The 20,562-nt window shown below is 40.8% G+C and overlaps 1 protein-coding gene across 1 annotated transcript in view; it reads right to left on the bottom strand.

Moving 5' to 3' along the window:
- Nucleotides 1–20,562, bottom strand: part of ror2 (receptor tyrosine kinase-like orphan receptor 2) — a 55,155-nt gene that overhangs the window by 6,768 nt on the left and 27,825 nt on the right. The window contains exons 2-7 of the mRNA XM_030723890.1: nucleotides 19,232–19,303; nucleotides 11,029–11,316; nucleotides 10,777–10,807; nucleotides 7,460–7,581; nucleotides 7,023–7,337; nucleotides 5,866–6,120 (exon numbers count right to left, since the gene is read on the bottom strand). Coding sequence (XP_030579750.1) covers nucleotides 5,866–6,120; nucleotides 7,023–7,337; nucleotides 7,460–7,581; nucleotides 10,777–10,807; nucleotides 11,029–11,316; nucleotides 19,232–19,303 — 1,083 coding nt within the window. The remainder of the gene's footprint in view (nucleotides 1–5,865; nucleotides 6,121–7,022; nucleotides 7,338–7,459; nucleotides 7,582–10,776; nucleotides 10,808–11,028; nucleotides 11,317–19,231; nucleotides 19,304–20,562) is intronic.

Genomic DNA, 20,562 nt, shown 5'->3' with positions numbered 1-20,562 from the left:
TTTCACTCTGTCTTAAGCAGTAGTTGTTGGCTAGCTGTACTGAAATGGGAACTCTGTCTGTTAGCCATAATGTTCAGGTTTGCAGAGCACTTTATAAATGAGGACTGTTAGAGGCAAGTCTGTTTGAGTCAGGTGCAGTGATGGTTCACCAGAGCAATAAGCTGGAATCAGACACGGTTTGATTTCTCCTAGTAGGGTAGGGTCAGGTGTACCCAGCGGCGCAATCAGTTGACAAAGCAGATCTCTGCAAGATGCGATCAGCACTATTTTATACAATTAAAAAAATAGTCCTTTATCAAAGCACGTCCAAACAGTTTACAACATAATGGGGTATTACATACGCATCAACACCACAAACATAATACATTTCTTACTGAAGCACGATCAGGAAGCCTGATCATCACCAGCGTCCTTCTTATTTTAACATAAGACCAAGATAGGATGTTGGATAAACCCATATCTCCAGAAGAACTACTCTGTGCTTTTAATCAAATGTCAATTAACAAAGTTCCTGGGCCAGACAGCTTCCCTGCTGAGTTCTACAATCAGTTCTCGACAAACCTTTTCCCCTTATTTATAAGAGTGTTCAAAGAATTTATGACTACCTCCAGAATTCCCTCTTCTAGGAATACTGCAATGATCACCCTACTATTAAAACCAAATACAGATCCCACTCAGCCAGCTAATTACAGACCACTTTCTCTTATAAATACAGACATTAAAATTATAAAAAACGTCTTGCATCCCACTTATAAAAAGTAATCCAGCACTCATCCACCCTGACCAGACAGGTTTCATCAAAGACACACAATCAGCTATCAGCACTCTATTCAACTTAATGCAGCTTTCACAGCATCAAAAAAGTAACACCCTATAATCATAACCCTTGATGCAGAAAAAGGATTTTACATCCACCATTTAACCGCTATGTATGGACAAGGGGGATGTAGCACACATTGTATCACCTTACCACCTCTGCACAGGAAACATTAAATATGGCATTAATATCTCCTTCAAGTTGACACAGTTATTCTACCTGAATTTACTCCACTGCTTAATTCAATGTAAGATGATTTAAGCAACTGGATCAACCTCCCCATATCAAAAAGGATAGTGAAAGGATAGTAACCGTTAAAATGTCAATCCTTCCAAAAAATCAGTTATCTATTCTCAGGGATCCCTGTAGTTCCCAACACTTCCTGGTTTGCATGCTATCTGGCACTGCACTCCAGTCAGTTATCGAACATTTATCACACATACTGGACTTCCACAACCCCTTATACCCCAACATTTGCATTCTAGGAGACTTGTCAACACTACAAATACAAATCTCTACAGCTAATATTCTCTTCACAGCCTTAAAGAAGGCTGGAAATCAAAAGAAGAATTTAAACATCTCAAAATGGAAGAACCTTCTATTAGACCACATATCCTTAGAAAAAATGTCAGCTTCCCTCAAACAAAAAACAGCTGAGTTCAACAAAAACTGGTTAATTATCATCCATAAACTAACACATGCTTTACCTAACCTCCAACATACAAAACTGCATAACCACTTTTACTTTAACAAATGACACCAATGTCACCACTATATTCATCGTATATGGTTAATTTATGCCTCTAATGATATTTATAGCTATAGCTTTCTCTAAAGTGATAGCTACTGTCAATTTCATGGTAATTATTCAAAGTGTCATTCCTGATGTGATGCATCTAGATATGTATATGTATCCATACATTAAACATATATCCTCCTAATAACCAAGACCAAGGAAAAATGCATTTTTCATTTTAATTTTTTTGTGTGTGATCACTACAGAGGAGGTCTCAGGAGGACATCCAGTATATTGCAAAAGTATTCACTCACCCATCCAAATCATTGAATGTAGGTGTTCCAATCACTTGCACGGTCACAGGTATATAAACCCAAGCACCTAAGCAAGTGGCCTCAAACATTAGTGAGAGAATGGGTCGCTCTCAGGAGCTCAGTGAATTCCAGTGTGGTACCATGATAGAATGCCACCTGTGCAACAAGTACAGGCTTGAGATTTCCTTGCTACAAAATATTACACAGTCAACTGTTAGTGGAATTAAAACAAAGTGGAAGAAACTGAAAATGACAGCAACTCAAGCCACAAAGTGATAAGGCACTGTAAAATCACAGAGTGGGGTCAGCAGATACTGAGATACCTAGTGCACCAATGTTGCCAACAGATCTCCAGACTTCATGTGGACTTTAGATTAGCTCAAGAGCAATGCATAGAAAGTCTCATGGAATTAGTTTCCATGGCCAAACAGCTGCATCCAAACCTTACATCACCAAGCGCAATGCAAAGTGGTGTAAAGTACACTGCCACTGGAAGATGTGTTCTCCATCTGGAACGTAATGGATGAGTCTGAGTTTGACAGTAGCCAAAATGGTACATGTCTGACTGCACCATGCCCAGTGTAAAGCCTGGTGGAGGGGGGATTATGATGTGGGGTTGTTTTTCAGCTGGGCTTGGCCCTTTAGTTCCAGTCAAAGGAACTTTTAACAGTTCAACATACCAAGACATTTTGGGAACAGATTGGGGATGGCCGCTTCCTGTTTCAACATGACTGCGCACCAGTGCACAAAGCAGGTCCATAAAGACATGGATGAGTGAGTTTGGTGTGGAAGAACATGACTGGTCTGCACAGAGTCCTGACCTCAACCTGGAAGAACACCTTTGGGATGAATTAGACTGGAGATTGCAAGCCAGGCCTTCTCGTCCAGTGTCTGACCTCACAAATGCGTTTCTGGAAGAATAGTCAAAAATTCCCATAAACACTCCTAAACCTCGTGGAAAGCCTTCACAGAAGAGTTGAAGCTGTTATAGCTGCAAAGGGTGGGATGACCATATGGATTAAGAATGGGATGTCACTCAAGTTCATATGCATCTGAAGGCAGACAAGCGAATATTTATTTTATGTGTTAATATATATCAATCAGTATAGATAATACCTGTGTACTCATGTATATATGAAAATGGGACCATGCATACACAACAGTAAGCAGTTCAGTATTTCACACAATATATTAGCTAATATATTACTAATTCTTCACTTATTATAATTTATTATATTATTATAATCAAATATGAATATATATTGCAGTATCAAGACAAGACTAGCAGCTATTACTGTTGTTTATAATCATAAATAAAGAAATTGTATAATAATAATCCATGTATCGTACTTACATGTCCCCTTTACATTTTCTTTTCCTCTCTGACTCCCCCCATCCCTTAATCTATCCTCTTCATGGTAACTCAGGTTTAATGTTTCAATATGGATGACTCTTGGAAGTTTCAAAGAAGGCTCCATAAGAAGGGACCCAGGTCAGTCTTTGCATCACTGAGCCACACAAAAATTTTATCAACTGGACCAATGACCCACTTATAAACAGGCTCCCTACTTGCCTGGGGGCTGTTTTAAAGGGGGTCACGCTTGGAGTTGGCCCCCTCCAATCAGGTGCGAGGGTGACCCAGAGCTCTACAAGTATGGTCCTAATTCCATAATACTACTTACCAGTGCTGGTGAACCGGCGAACTGCTTAAGAATGGGCCTGCAAGTCATGTCCTTCTGCCGCTTGTGTCATGTGTTCTTGGTTCTAGACCAGCTATCTTGCGGTACTGGAGCTGAACCCGTTTTTCGGCCAAGAACCGAGTGAGTTCGTGGTGCAAAAAACCCTGAATGGTTCGAACACATGGCACCGGCACCCGGTCAATGGAAAAAGGATCTGAATGTTATCCGTTGTCATCCACTTATTTACATCTATGGACGGACAAATTTAGTACACGGTTGTAGCTTATTATTAATGGAGATCCAGGGCACCAAGGAGGATGGATACTTCACTGGCTTCTCATACGGTTACCAATGCAGTGGGATTACACCAATTGTGGTCAAGCATCCTTATGGATTCAGGAGAACTGGTTCTTGGTTCAAAAAGGAAAATAATGACCGCTTCCCTCCATTCAGTTATTTCTGTGATTTCATCTGTTATGAAGCTAAGAATACTCATCAAAGTGACACAACTCTGACAAAAATCAGGTCAACTAGGTGTGAAGTATTTCAGTGCCAAGAAGCCTATCACAGTCCACAAACAGACATGTCCACAAATGACAATGACCCTAACAAGAACTGCTCACTGCACAACAAGCCACACCCACTCAAATGATGCAGAGGAAGAAACCTCTTGAAGAAAGAAAGGCCTCTCTCAAAGAAAAAGGGATTTCTTCACAGTGTTGTGTTTCAACATCCCAACTTGCCAAGGACTCCCAAGTCTCCTGTTAAGTGTACAGAATATGAAGGTAGCAAGCATGATGCAGCCATGCATCCTGGCCCATCATTCCAACATCCTGTCTGGATGTTGGGACAGACAATGTTTAACCAAGCCAAGTATTGCAACAAACAGAATATGGATGAAAACATCTACAGAGACAACACAACAATTGGGTTGCCCATTGCCCATTGCCATTCAAAGAGCCATGCCAACACTTACAAAATAACAGAGTGCAGGCAGTCAAGCAGTTTGCATCTCTACGGCTAAATTTTAAGAGGAATCCTGAAATGCAGGAACAATATGTGGCATTCCTGGAAAAGATCTTTACTAGTAATCATGCAGCAGTAGCGCCACTGCTAAACCAAGCTGAGGAATGCTGGTATCAACCATCTTTTGGGGTTACCAACTACAAACGCCCAATCAGATCCAGGCATTTTTTGATTCATGTGCCCAGTTCTCTTGCGTCTCCTTCAAGGACATGCTCCTTACAGAACCTGACCTTAACAGTTCTCTCCTCTGTGCGCTCCTGCACTTCCAGAAGTAGAGAGGGGCAGCCATGACAGGCATCCAACAGATGCTCCATTGTTTCTTGGTGCAGGAAAACCACCGCAACTTTCTTCATTTCTTGTGGAACCAAGACAATGACCTCACCAAACCAGTGATTTATTATCACATGATCTTGGGGACATGGAACATCACCCCTCTGGAGCTCAGGCTAGTGTGAGGTTGAGAGATACCAGCTAGATATAGTTGGATAGACCTCAATGCTCAGTAGGGGCTCTGGAATCAGACTCCTGGAGGTGAACTCTGTTCCAATCTGGAGTTTCCCTCTGTGAGAGACAGAGGGCAGGGGTGGGTCTACTCATATATCCCTGATTCACTGCCTGCACATTGAAACTTTCCCCGGGGGATGAGAGGGTTATTTCCCTCTATCTTCAGTGTTGAGGAATGGGTCCTAACAGTTGTTTGTGTGCCTAAAGAAAATTCAGCCTTTTAAGAGGCACCGGGTGGGGTGCGAGAGAGTGCCCAATCTGGGGACTCCATTGTTCAGTGTGACTTACACTCACATGAGCAATGAGAGCTGTTGACCTGGATCACCTGATGGTACCTGATAGATGACAATGGTCTCAAACACAGAGCAAGAAAACTCATTTACATTTAGGAAATTTAAAATAATGTGAATAACATGCTATAGCCTTCACAGTCAACTTACTTACACCTGGATCAAGGTGTTAGACATCACTTTCCACTACCATCATCAAAATACCAATGAGGGAACAACCTTTGAAACAATGGTGTTCAACCCCTTCAGAATAGCTCCTTTCAAAAGTGCACTTGCAAAGTTGTATTGCAGCTGTTCTGGCAGCAAGAAGTGGCCAAAATCTTTCTAAGACACTATAAATGTTGGGTTTTCCTTAAAACACTGATGATTTATGGGCAAATAATGGAATTTTACAAAAACCCTTGATTCATGTAGATAACTTTTTTATATTTGCACTTTTAAAAGATTTTTACTAAAAGACATTTTATCTTAATTTATCTAATTCCCTTATGGTACTCACTGCAGGGCTGGATGTCACACAGGTCCACCCTGACCTGAGGGTCCAGGGTGAAGCACCAGGGGGCCTGCATTTGGCCTCCTGGGTTACGACAAAAGTTGTGGCTTTCCCGGAGCTCAGGGTACTCTTGGAACAGGTGGTGACTGTGAGGATACTGAGCGCTCCATGGCTGGCAGTGGTGACCAGATTTAGTGATGCTGACTGTGCCCCTGTAGTCAGCCCCACTTCCATTGTAGCAGCTGTGGTCTGAGGGAGAATCTGTAGAACAGATAGTGACTCAGTATGAATATGCCCACACACTATAAGAGATCATCTGACATTTTGGGAACTTAATGGGTCAAAGGCAAACAATGCATTAATGATGATTAAGGGGAAAATATGCTTTCCTCTGCTCCTAATTCTTTTTTTCTTTTTTTTTGCTCCTAATTCTATGTTTACCCTAGATAACTAAATACTGATTCAATTTTTAACACAAAAATGACATTGATTTCAACTTTGTGAAATAAGGTTATGTTCATATACAAACAAAATTTCCCCTTATTAGTACAGGTGTAATTAATTTCTGACTCACTATATTCAAAGGTAAATGTTGTGCTTAATTAAGTAATGAACCACTATATTTAAAAGTTGTTTACCATCAGTGGTTTAGACAGCAAATGCACTTTGGTTAGGGAGATTTGGTGGTTTAAAATTAGACTGTGTATATCACTGTGGACTTTTTCTGTATTAAAGAAGACTAAGATATGTCCCTAACCATAACCAACCAGTGCATAAAACATAAATAAGGTTAGGATGATAACGAGAATTACAAATGCAGAGCTGAAGTCATATCTGTTAATTGAATAAATAAACGACACAGCTTTGGTTAGTTTTACAGTAAGTGAACCTCCCTGCTTAATACAGGTACGTGCATAGGTTTTTGGACAATGGCATAAGTTTGTTTTGTTTTTTTCCTGTGTACACCATGAATAAATTTTATACCAAACAACCAATACCACAATTTCTGAAGTATATAATTTTAGTTTTAATTCCAAGTTTCACTTTTGTCTTCAGTAATTGAAAAGCCTGCTCTGCTGGGCTGAGAAGTGACTAACTTGGCCAGGGAAGAAAATTGAATATATTACATATACAATATGTGTGCATTCTGTACATCCACCTACATGAACCCAGTTTTTCTGGTGGCACTCCAATCCTCATACAAGAAGCTGCATTGGGTGTGCCTGCCCGTGGCAGCAGGTGGCAGCTTGGGAGCTCAAGCTGCATGAGTATCATGGGATTGGATCTGGCAATGGTGTACTCGGCGTGGCAAAGGTCATTCTCCAGAGCTTCACACTCATCTCTACAGAGCTGACGGCGCCGCGGGCCCCGCGATCCCTCATCACACAGGGGGAAGACATAGTAGCAGAAGGATGGAATGGCAAACTCTGAGCACTGATCCGATAGGTGGGTGGATGTTCCAATCATAGTGAGGGCAGCTTAAAAAAAGTGGAGCACATTTTAACTGTTGCCCATACTCCTAGTAATCTCAGATATTTTACCATTTAGAATTAAGAAATATGTCAATATGCCAACCCAGAAGGACAGCTTATTTCCTCACCTGTGATGCGGTTTTCACTCTCCCCTTGCATCTGCAGAGACTCAACATAGATGCTTCGGTTACCAATGAAACGAGCGCAGGCAATGCCTCGGTATGGCTGGCAGAAATGTTTCTCACGTGACCTGAAAAGAAAGTAGAGTAGAATTGGCAATATATAAAATTGAATTGACACAGGTGGTGGAGCCAGAGAGGGGCAGCCATGAGTTTGAACTGCAGCAGGCCTAAAATCAGGGGGAGGCAGAGACACCTCCCAACTGCCTGAACACTTCCCCTTCACATGTGAGGCATCCACGTTCCCAATTTTGCCCTTAGGCATATTAGGAAGTGGAGAGCCTGCATGCGCCACCCCAGAAAATTGACAGCGGGCCTCTCTAGTTTGTGCTGACATAGTAAAAGAGTCAATGCAGGACTGTGGATTTTCTTCACTGTTTACTAGTAACAGAGGAAGCCTGAGCTAACAGCTCACACAGCTCACACAGCTCACTACTTAATACCATCAATAACACTTGGTAGAAGCAATTTTGTGTACACAGTGTGTGGATGGTTTTGGAACATTTTAGACACAAGGTCATACATGTCAGCTGGACATCGTGCTGAGCAAGATGCTGGCAACAGACTCCAGTTCAGGAAGGCTGGAGAAAATCTCACCCGCTGCCCCTCATGTCTGCAGGCACTCACCGAGCATGTCAGCTCACGACACCATGAGCAATATGCCACGAAGGAGTCACAGGCAACTTATACGGCAAAAGAAAGCACCAAGTATGCAACTCACAACTCTGCGAGCAACACACCAGGCTCTCCTCAGAGGTTTGAGAGGAACTCTCACATGCTAGCCCTTCCCCTGTCGGTGCCATAGTAAAGTCCTTGCGAGCAAATCCACTCACGAATTGTGAGCAATACGCAAGTGCTGTATAAAGATTTAAAATGTCATGCCATATTTGACCTCTGACCAACCCCCCATTTATATATATATATATATGTTTAAATTTTCATACCCACGTCCCCACAACTGAATGTCATGTAAACCTTTTATCTGGCACTGACAGCAATTGTCTTTCCTGGGATTAGGCTTATTTCTGAGGCAAACATATGGGGAAGTGTAATTTTGAGCACATTACATTTTCTATCAATATCATGAGGAATCAGGAGGAGAAGTCATAACTACAGCGATTAGCTTAAAGAGTCAAAGTCTGCACTGCATAATTGTCAAAGTGCTCCTGCCTCAGACTGATTTATGTTGGTCTGTTGCTCTGTTATGTGGAGCATGATCTGCTGGTTGTGTGTATCTGTGTGTGGGCATTGAGAATGAGGAGAAACAGAGCCACGCTGGACGACTGTCTACATAAATCAAGCTTATGAACAATGCAATTTATCAAAAGAAACTTTGTTGATGCAACCATCACCTGTTGTTTAAAACTAAGAAAATTCTAAATTGTACTGCAGTGCTCACCAAGGCCACCCTGAGAGGTTTAAAGTACTTCAACATTAGAGAACACACAAACAGATAAAACACAAGGAAATTCATGGAAACATCATCATTAATTTGATGACAAAGGTGGAGTATATAGGGAAAGAAAAAATGCAACAAATTCAGACATCACATCTAATCCAAAGAACTACCATAAATAGATGAGTCATGACTTCACTGAAGTATTCAGTGGTGCTGGAAAATATGATAACAATAAACTATAGAAAAGAAATGGCCTGATTGCATAGAATTCTATGAGAAAATTACCCTGCTTGATACTAGATTTATTACTATAGTCTTTATTGCCAGTATTATTGTTGCCAGTATTATTATTGGATTGTTAATCAATTATAAGCCCATGATCAGTCAAATTAGGCTTGCATTGCATTTTACATTTTGTTTACTTACACTACTTACTTACAAGACTTTGCTTATTCAGTAATAATCTAGATTAAATCTAGGCTAACAATAAACACATATACTGTGAATCTGTGTGGCCCTGACTTTTATACTGCGCACTGTGTCACAGCATAAGATTGAGACAATGACACAAACACACAGGTACACAGTGTTACTGTGACTTCATAGTGTGACTGCACTGATTACACCTGTACTCAGCACATGTGTGGTGTGTTTCATATTACTGCACTTACAGCATAGATTAATAATTTGCCAATTTTGAAACAAAAAATTTGGAGAAAAAAAAACCACTCAGATATGAGGATATAGTTTTCTTTGTCATATATCATAATAAACTGCATAGCCTTGGCTCTGGGCTTTTGGGACCGTGGTTACCTCTGCAGGTGTCATTGCTCCCTAACACAGAAGCAGAGCAGCCTAAAGCAAGCACACAGAAAGGCTGCCGTAGAAGAAGAACGCAGTAAAGGCTGAATCTTTATTGCTTATTTAATAAAACCTTTAGAATTAAGAGTTTTTGCACTTAGATGAATTAATTTAGTTTTCAAATTCTTCTGGTCTCAGCATGTTTTTAGTGGTGGTGGAAAAATGAAGCATCTTGGCTCCAACGACCTAGTCATTAACATGGAGTCACATTCAGCAAAAAATTGAATAAAAGCAGATTTTTGACTTTTCTGCTCAACTATTAACAAGTATTGCTTACAAAAAGTAAAGGAAAAAAATTCTGTAAAAAAGGTGGCAACCTCTGTGCACTCTGCACCTCAGCATCTGCTGACCCCGCTGTCATTTTACATGGCCTACCACTTTGTGGCTGAGTTGCTGTTGTTCACAGTCGTTTCCACTTTGTTATAATAACACTAACAGCTCATGGTGGAATATTTAGCAGTGAGGAAATTTGACGACTGGACTTGTTGCATAGGTATCATCCTATCACGGTACCACAATGCAATTCGCTGAGCTCCTGAGAGCGACCCATTCTTTCACTAATGTTTGTAGACGCAGTCTGCATGGCTAGGTGTTTGGTTTATACACCTGTAGCCGTGGAAGTGACTGGAACACCTGAACTCAGTGATTTGGATGGGTGAGTGAGCACTTTTGGCAATATAGCACTGTTCCAGGGTATATATTATTTTACCTATATATGGAATATTTTACTCCTATAAATTTGATATTTGCAACAGGACCAAACATTAGCATTGATGGCATTTTAAAATACAGTGGAACTACTCTGGGTCTGGCCATAGTTGCTGCTTTCTATCAGTGACAGTACAAACACATGTAAGAGAATAATGTCTTATTGACACATTCGGTGTGTTATAGGTTGATACTTAAAATTTGCTAATTTCTACAAATAAAACAATAAAAGATTTGCCACTGATTAAAAATATTTAACACTGACAGACACACTATCAAATGGAAGGTATTCACTTACGGTTCAGCTGGGCTTCGTGTGGGCATCTGTCCTGTTAATTAGAAAGAAAACAAGTGCACGCATTTAAGGAGGGATTGACCCTACATTCAAAGACATTACAGTTTTTATGATTAGTTAAAGCTTTCTGCACAAGCCACTGATCTTACTGAGACTTGTGTAAACAGAAGCTGTATAAATAAAAACTTAATATTCATTATTTAACCCATACAGTTTAGGCCTAACAATCTTGGTACAAATAAACCTGAACCTTACCTAGTTTGACATAAAGAACACCTGTGGCAGAGATGACTTTGAATGAGTTAGAGGCAACACACTGATAATAGCCTGTGTCTGTTGTGTCCAGGTCCTGGATGCGGAGCTTTGAGCCTGCCTCCGTCTTGCGGATGGTTATGCGTCCCTGCTCCTGTACTACAGGGGCGTCGTTCTTCAGCCAGCGGATGGATGGTCGAGGGTTTCCTGCCACTTTGCAGTGAAGGGTGGCTGTCTGGCCCTGAAAGAGGGTGATGTTGTTGACTGGCTCCTGGAACTCCAAGAAATATCCTTGAAGAAGTGAAACACATAGTTTTAAAGGCTGATGGTAGCTTTCTGTCTAGACAATGTCTGAATATTACAATGTGCAGGGATTTAAAAAAAAAAAAAAAAGTGGTTGCATTTACCCATGTGGCACAGTAACAGTACAGTCATTAAGACACAGATACATTTTATTTGCAATATTATGTGTGAAGAGTATCATTATTTACTCCATAACCTTCAGTTAATCAGTGTTTATTAAAAGGAAAGGAAAATTATTTCATATCTAAGATGTATACTCTTTGTGTGTTGATACTATACCAAGAGTTCTCAATATACATTGGGGTGGCTGTGGCTCAGGAAGTAGAGCAAGTCATCTACTAGTTGGAAGGTTGGTGGTTTGAACCCTGGCTGCTCCAATCTGCATGCCAAAGTATCCTTTGGCAAAACACTGAACCGAGTTGCTCCTGATGTGTTCATTGGAGTGTGAATGTTAGATAGGCCGAATGGCTGAATCTTGGTATACCTTTCTCAATCGATAGAAGGCCCAGAGAGTCCTGGAGCTGCTGGTTCATCTTTCATTGTGTTTGACTCTGTTTGCTATGGCTTACACACCCCCCCCCCCCCCCCCCCCCCCCCAGGGGTGCTTTTTATCTGATTTGTCTAGGCTTTTGATTTTACTAAAACTGCATTTCAGTAAACTATTTTTGCGCATTTGAAGCAGGTTCCCCGATGGTCTGTTGCCTATTTTTGATTAAAGAAGCAACAATTTTGAAAAGTTTAGTTTATAGAGTACAATTTGGTCTTTGGTCAGCTCCAGATTTTGAAACATCAGTCTTGGAGTGTTTATATAAATCTATGTTTATGAAAGGCAACAACAGGACAAGACATCACACGGCAGATTTTACTTTATAACTGTGTGATGTTTAGAGTTCATTTAACAGCCTTTTGTTGAAAAATTAAAACATTTTAGCTCATCGTGGCATGAAAGGCAATTATAATTCTATCTATCTATTCCACGTTGTCCCATGATGCTCCATCTGACTCTGTTCTTCGATATGGGCCTAATATCTCCCCAGGACAGCCCAACAGATCTCAGCTGGGCTTCTAGGCTTTGCCTCCGGGTGTTTTTGGGTCGACCTTTCATTCTTTGGCCCTGAGCGTTCCATTCAAAACTCTTCAACTTCTCTGGCTCTAACAATGATTCTGTTTTGGTTTCTGGTGTTTATATGAATATTATTTGTTTTGGATGGACTGATGTGGAGTCCCACTCTTTTAGCCATGGTCTCTAAACCGCTGATCTGGTGCTGCAAAACTTGTAGACAACAGGATAGAGTGCAGATGTCATCAGCAAAGTCCAGGTCTTCAAGCCAGCTTGTAAGTGTCCACTGGATCCCCCAAATTATGATTAAGATGTACATTATGTGCGCCACTTTGTCAGTTTTAGCAATCATTTTCATGAATGGTCAAATGGTTCATATTTCCTGTGAAGTACAGCGAGTTCTGACTGAACTCTGAGTTGTTGAATTTCAATGTAGGAAATCCATGTAGTAGCAGGGTTTCACATAAAAACACATTTTCCTTACAAACCCTTTTAAAATCCATCAGTTAACAAAACTGTCAAAGTGTGCATTGTCCAGATTCCAGCCTTCAAGGACTACAGTTTAATATGAAAACAATTCAGTGTCTCTGGTAAAGCTCTGAGTGCAGGGAGGAAACATTTAAGCAAATAAACAACATGTGGCAGGACCATTAAATGGTCAGACCAGAGAACAACAGTATCCACAGTGATGTTCTTTTTTCACCATTAACAGCACTCATACTACACCTGTATAATTATAATTTTAAGTAAATGGACTGATTCTTATATAGCACTTATCTACTCTACTTGAGCACTCAAATCATTTTATAAAACATGCCTCATTCACATCCATTCCTACAAGCACTTTTTTCTACGCCTAAGTGCTTTTTACCTAACATTCATGCACATTCACACTCTGATCAGTGCATCAGAGAGCAACTTGGGGTTCAGTATCTTACCCAGAGATACTTTGGGAAGCAGACTGGAGCAGACAGGATACTGAACAACATTCAGGTACTGGGTGGAGGGGGAGCTTTTTGGCTGACTGTTGTGTTGATCAATGTACAGTCCCCCTACTCAAATATATAAATTAAGATTGTAATAAAAAGGAAGTACTAAATAAAGCCTCATAACAGTTCTCTCTGGAAAAAAATTCTGGAGAATGAATGACTGTTTTGCAGTGAGAAGAAGCCAGGATATGAGTGAGGCTGACTGCACATGAAACAAAGCTGGATGACTAAATAGCATTATAGTAAAGAGGAAAAGCAAGAGTAAGAAGGACAGAGAAAGATAACCAAAGAGAAAGAAAGATAGAGGGTCCTTGTTATTCTGAAAACATTCATGGTGCTTGCTTTTATTTAGACTGGTAATAATCACAGGACAATAGACAGTGCAACAGGGAACTGGGTTTTGCTTATGTTTCTACACATTAGTTCATATCAGACTGCATCAAATCTCATATGGATTTTCGGGGGGGGGGGGGGGGGGGGGGGGGGGGGTATTCTTGAACCCTATCATTGCATAATCTTACAACAACTAGATATTCCTTAAAATCTGGGTCCTACTTTCATAATAGGGAGACTCAGGTTGGGTTAGGGCCATAGCTGTCTTTCTTACATGAAGCGGAGATAATCTAGTTCAGACACGTTCTCTCCACTGGAAATCCTTCATTTTGGTTTGGGAGCGGGCCGGCTGGAATTTACTGGCTGTTGCCTGCACTATTCTCACATCCACGATTGGATACCAGTGATTTTGTATTGGAAAATTGGCAAGACAAAGACGATCTTCCAACGTTAACGTTCTGTCTGGTTATGTCAAAAAAGTTCAAGGCTGCAGTGCAAGTGTAAAAACTGTTTTATTTATAATAACATCACCAAAATCACCAAAGATAACAGCTGAGGTCTGGCAAGGCAGCAGATTTAGAATTTAAGAATTCACCAGGTGCAAAGCCAATTTATTATTTATACAAATAATCAAAACCAGCTGACTAGTTATTTGGTGATATTGGTCAAGATGGCATAACTGTGGAAGTATGGTGATGTCTAGGAGAGAGAGCAGCGGAGTGTTTGACCAGATTGCTTAATACAATCATGACAAGTGAGAGGATGCCAGAGGAATGGAGAATAGGTTTACTGGTACTGTTGTTCAAGAACAAGGGTGATCTAGAGAGCTCTAGTAAGGGATAAGGTTACTGAGCTATACTATGAAGCTATGGGAAAGAGTTGTTAAAGCTGGGTAAAGAAGAGAGGTGATGATCAGTGAGCAGCAGTATGGCTTCATGCTGAGAAGGAGCAGTTAAGATACGATGTTTGCTTTGAGAGTGTTGATGGCGTATAGAGAAGGTCAGAAGGAGCTTCACTGTGTCTTTATGGATCTAGAGAAAGCAGATGACAGGGAAGAACTATTGTGCTGCATGAGAAGGTCAAGAATGGCAGACAAGTATGTGAGTCTGGTGCAGGAGATCCATGTGGAGAGTGAGACAGTGGTGAGGTGTGCAGAGGAGTGACAGATGGTTTCAACGTGGAGGTGGGACTACATCAGGGATTGATTCTGAGACCCTTCTTCTTTGCTATGGTGATGGATAGCCTGATAGATGAGGTTAGTCAGTAGTCTCCATGGACGATGTACACAGACAACATTGTGATCTGTAGTGAGAGTAGGGCGCAGGTGGAATAAAGATATGTGTGTCAGAGGTAATCAGTGACATAAGGATAGCAGCAAGAGTGAAAGGGAAGGTTTATGAGGTGAGACCTGGTATGATGGATGGTTTGGATGGCACTGACAGAAAGACAGGAGGCCAAGCTGGAGGTGGCCATGTTAAAGATGTTAAGAAAAAAAAAAAAAAGAATTTCATTGGGAACGAGCAGAAATTACAAGATTAGAAATGAATATATCAGAGGGACAGCTCAGGTTGAGTGGTTTGGAGACAAATGTAAAGGCAAGATTCAGATGTCTTGGACATGTGCAAAGGAGGGATAGTGAATATATTGGACAAAGGATGTTGAATATGAAACTGCCAGGCAGGAGGAAAAGAGGGTGCAGAGGATTGTTGTGACAGAAGAGGATGCTACGCATAGGATGAAATGGAGTCACATGATCTGCTGTGGTGACCCCTAAAAGGAGCAGCTGAATGAAGAAGAACCTGACTAGTTATTTGGAAGCACAACAATTAAGAGACTTAATACTAAAAATATTCAAATCAGTTTTACTGTTCAGCCAGTCAATGTAACATTGTCATTTGAAGTACTGCAGGTGATTTTTATGGACATAATAGCACTATTGCCTCTCTGTTTTAGCTATGAATATTACTGTACAAGATAATAAAAAGAAAATAATAGGATATAAAGGAATGGCTGAGGTGCAGAAACAATGATGAATGTACATGAAGACAGTGGCAGATCTGCTTTTCCAAACAGCAACTAGATTCTGGAGTCTATGCAGTGGAAAAACAGGGAACTGCGGCCTGTTTCCCATCGTGACACAGCAGTTCACCTCACAACAGACTACAGATGAGTGATATCATGCAGCTCTTTAATTATAAAGTATCATTCTTCTTTTATGGAAGTAAGTGTGTAAGAGCAGGGCAAGTAAGGAAAGAAGAAACAAGCGGTAGCGATTAAAGGACTTAAAACAAACACCGCCCCTTTCAAGAATCAAGGGAAAAAGAAAAAAAAACACTCCCTTGTATGGGTCATTCGCAACCCCACCTCCACCAAAGCTATGCATTCCTGGCTGCCTGCTCCAGGGACTGACTAACTTGAAGTTGGGGTGTGACCAGAGGCCACCCCGCACGGTGACATTCGGTGCTGGTCTGATGCTCAGAAGCTAACCTCTGCAGAGTGTAAGGGTATCCCATACTTTGATTTATCTATCTATTTATTTATTTGAAGGGGGGGGGGGGGGGATCTCTCAAAAACATAACACTGCTGCAGTCCACAGTGCAGTCCACAGTGTGAAACGTGAAAAGGTTAATTCCACAGCTCAGATTCCAGTTCAAGATTGTTGCCACGTAACAAATTTATTGTGAATCAAGATTTTAACTCTCTTATCACTCAGAATGTAATGCAGTGCAGCAGAGGCTGCATGCTAGCCAACACTTATTACTGGTTGAATCCAAACTACTTTAAGACTGGTGAGGTACTTTAGGAATGGTTGTCTCAGATATCAAGTGCTTGATTGATTAGGCTTATCCCTGCGAGACAGACGTAATGCAAAGCAGCTTTCTCTCAAATCAGACTTTCTGGCAAGTTTCAGAAACCTGGCTCACTCCGACCAGCAGCTCATTTGTCCCAGAAACGACTATTAAAGAAATGAAGGTCATAACGGCCAACTTCTCAGAGGAGCTATTTCTAAATCAAATACATTGATACAACAACAGACAATACAGCTTATTTAGTCTAAGACAAACAGTGAAGTATGCTGATGTGCTGATGAAATGATTGCATAACACATACAAAAAAAAAACTTCCCTCAACCTATCAGTAGGCAGGGTAATAAAAGAAATTATACACCTCTGACATATGCTCTAGTCAGGGAAGGTTTAAATTTTACACACAGGACTGGGCAGCTGAGGGATGAGCTCAGGGCACAGGGGTCAAAGGACAATGCTGTACAAATTCTTTATTCAAATAATAACCAATTCCATATTATCTGGCCACTTGCCATACATAAGCTCCAAAAGTGAACAAAGTGCTTTGAAACTACACATAAAATAATGATTGCAAAGAAGATGAAATGACTATATAGAAACTATGTAGTGATTCCTATAGTGATGTGAAAATATTCATCAGGGTGATTACTGCTCTCAGGACTCACTGTGGGTTGGAGAGAACTGACAGTTGCTGCAAACAGTCTCCACAACAGACCTTTTGCAACAGCATTGAAAGTTTCCTTTAAATTATAACATGATCGATGCTGTACACACTTAAGTGTGTCCAAACGTTTGACTGGTACTGTATAGATGAGGTGCTGAAAAGGTGTTTTGCATAACTAGACTCCAATAGCAACTAAAATTAAGTCTACTGAAATGTCTAACGACATGGTAGTCTTAGACAGCTTTTGGACAAAGGCTGCAAAGGAACAGACCTCAACAAGACCCAGTAACCGATACTTAGATGTGCATGCTAAAGACACAGATCTTCCACAGAATGGTTCATTCCTTCACCTTCAGTATATCAGAACTTTAAATCAAGTAAAATAACAGAAAGCAAAATAACAGTTTTCACACTGTCAGTTAATACATGAATTTACACTGGCACCAGTGGGGAGCTGAGTGTGAAAACAAAGCTGTTGATTTACCGGTCAATCTACGTTCCTACCCTCACCTATGGTCATGAGCTTTGGGTAGTGACCGAGAGAATAAAATCGCAAGTACAAGCAGCAGAAATGAGCTTCCTTCGAAGGGTGGCTGGTCTCTCCCTTAGACATAGGGTGAGGCTCAAGGTAGAGCTGCTGCTCGTCCACATCGAACCACATGGTTCAGGCATCTGACTAGGATGCTTGCTGGGTGCCTCTTGGGTGAGGTGTTCCAGGCATGTCCTACCAGGAGGAGGCCCCGGGGCAGATGTGCTGGAGAGATTATATCTCTTGGCTGGCCTGGGAATGCCATGCACTGGATTTCATTCGAAGGTTGTGTGTGAAAATACACAATGGTAAATGGGCTGATTCTTATACAGTACTTTTCTGTTTCCTTTAAATTGGCTGTAGCTCAGTAGGTAGAGCAGGTCACCTACTGATCAGAAGGTCAGCGGTTCGATTCCTGGCTACTCCAGGCTACATGCCAATGTATCCTTGGGCAAGATACTTAACCCCAAGTTGCTCTCCGACCGTCCCGTCGGAGTATGAATGTGTGTGAATGATAGTTAATTAAAAAAGCACTTAGCTTAGTACATATGGAAGTGCTTGTATGAATGGGAGTGCATGGGTGAATGTAAACATGTTGTAATAGCGCTTTGAGTGCTCATACTGAGTAGAAAAGCGCTATATAAGAGCTAGTCCATTTACCATTTACTCTACTTGAACAGTCAAAGCACTTTTTACAACATGTCTCATTCACCCATTCACACACACATTCATACAAGCACGTTTTTCTATGTCTAAGCGCTTTCTCTCTAACATTTGCACACATTCACACTTCGATGAATGCATTGGCAGCAACTTGGGGTTCAGCATCTTACCCAAGGATACTTTGGCATGCAGAATAGAGCAGCCAGGGATCGAACCACCAAACTTCCAATTAGTAGATGACCTGCTCTACCTCCTATAGAGCCCCTTTTATAGCATTTTTTTCAGCAACAAAATCATTTATTGTACCACTCTGTGCGGTAAATCACCAGATTAACACTTAAGAGCATTAACCTCTTGTCTTTTTTTGCAGCAGTGTTGAATTTTACTGTTATATTGTTTATGTTCTTTATGTGTCTGACTGGAGTAGGCAGCACTTACAGGGATCATTTTGTGCAGAAGCAGAGTCACACGACCCTTGAAATGTCCATTTTTACGTGAGCATGCTCAGAGCCTGAAGCAGAAAGCCTGGCTTAACAGAGAAAGTTGCTTATCGCCGACCAGGGTTTTAGGTTTTGTCAAGCTAGCTAACGCAAAGAAAGCCTGGATGTGTTGATCTTTGTTCATAGTACACCACTCAGAAATCAGAGAGCAGTAACAGCAACTAGCTGTTCTTCAAGAAGCAATAATAATTCCCAAATTCATTTCTGGTAAAAAAAAAAAAAAAAAAAAACTCTACAATTTACTTTTTGGATTAAACTAACAGCACAATAATTTGTGAGCTTTAGGTGTGTAGGTATTTTTTGAACTGACTACCCACACAAATAATGTATGAGAAAACAAAAGCAGTTTTTATCTTACCTTCAGCTGTAGGTGCAGCTCCACTCTGTGCTTCAGCCACACCACCTGTGTCTACTGACAGGCCCGGATCAGCTGGAGAAGAGCATTTGAGAAAAGGAGTTAAATGTAAACCTAAAATTAAAATCAAGAGCATTCTAACTTGGTGGTGTAAGTTCCAACATGCTGCAAAGGCTCTAATAAAAAACAACATAAGAACTAAATATTTGCATTACGTCCTTAAGGTGGTATTTAAAATGTTGTTTATGTTGGGGATGTAAACATGTTTCCAGAAAATCAGGGCAATCTGTTCATTCGAACGCATCTTGAGAAGAGAATACTTGGTGATTACAGACCTTTTTAGAGACAGTCCCCCATTTTCAGAGGCTCAAAAGTAATTGGACAATTGATTAACAAACAATTTCATGGCCAGGTGAGGCGGGTTTAATCGTTACTCTCTGACAAATTAAACATAATCATTCTGAAGTTGATTCCAAGTGTTGAACTTCTATTTGATGCAAGTGGAGGAGGCCTTCATTAGGCTGAAAAACCAGAGGAACTAAAGTGGATGTTTGCAGAATTCTTTTCTTTGTTAAACAAAAAAACCTATTCACTACATTTAGCCAAGTCAAGAACACTCGCTTGAGATCCCTGGAAGATGCATTTATCCAGGGATCTCTTGAGGGTTCATAACAAGGCACACGCCATTGGTTACACTCAAGGAAAACAAGGACAAATTAGTCTTTGCTACAAAGCATCTAAAAGAGTTCTGAACAGTTCTGAAAAAAGGATGACTGGTTGAGAGACCAAAAAGAAGAACTCTCATGATCTGAAGCATACCACCACCATCTGTCAAATGTGGTGGAGGCAAAGTTATGGCATGGGCATGTATGGCTGGTGGTGCAAAAGGGTCACCAGTTTTCGCTGGTGATAGAAGTAGTAGGACAAATTCTTAAGTGTCCATATACTCTCTGCTGAGATTCCAAAAGAGTGGTAGATGATGAGTGATCAAGTAAGAGTAGAAACAGTGGGACTCAATGACACCTTAATGTTTTATGTTATGAAAGTTTCAAAGTCTTCATCGGAAGTCAGAAGTATCTGGGACAGGGTTTACTGACTGTTAATGATGTTTAAGAGAAGTCTTGGGTTATGTTTAATAGTAGTAATAGTCTTTGAAAAATGAAGTGAAGTGAAACTTAAACCAGAGAGCGACCCAAAAATCAGCAACTAAAGGCAACAGCAGTAAAAACCTGGGAGGGTGAGAAACAGCATTTTGGGATGTCCACAGTTTCTAGATTTCAGGCAGTTATTGAGCGCACATGGTTTTCACCCAAATATTAACAACAATTTATTTA

Source organism: Archocentrus centrarchus, unplaced genomic scaffold, assembly GCF_007364275.1.
Source record: "Archocentrus centrarchus isolate MPI-CPG fArcCen1 unplaced genomic scaffold, fArcCen1 scaffold_30_ctg1, whole genome shotgun sequence".
In the NCBI taxonomy this organism is placed as follows: domain Eukaryota; kingdom Metazoa; phylum Chordata; class Actinopteri; order Cichliformes; family Cichlidae; genus Archocentrus; species Archocentrus centrarchus.
This window is presented reverse-complemented; position numbering and strand designations above follow the sequence as displayed.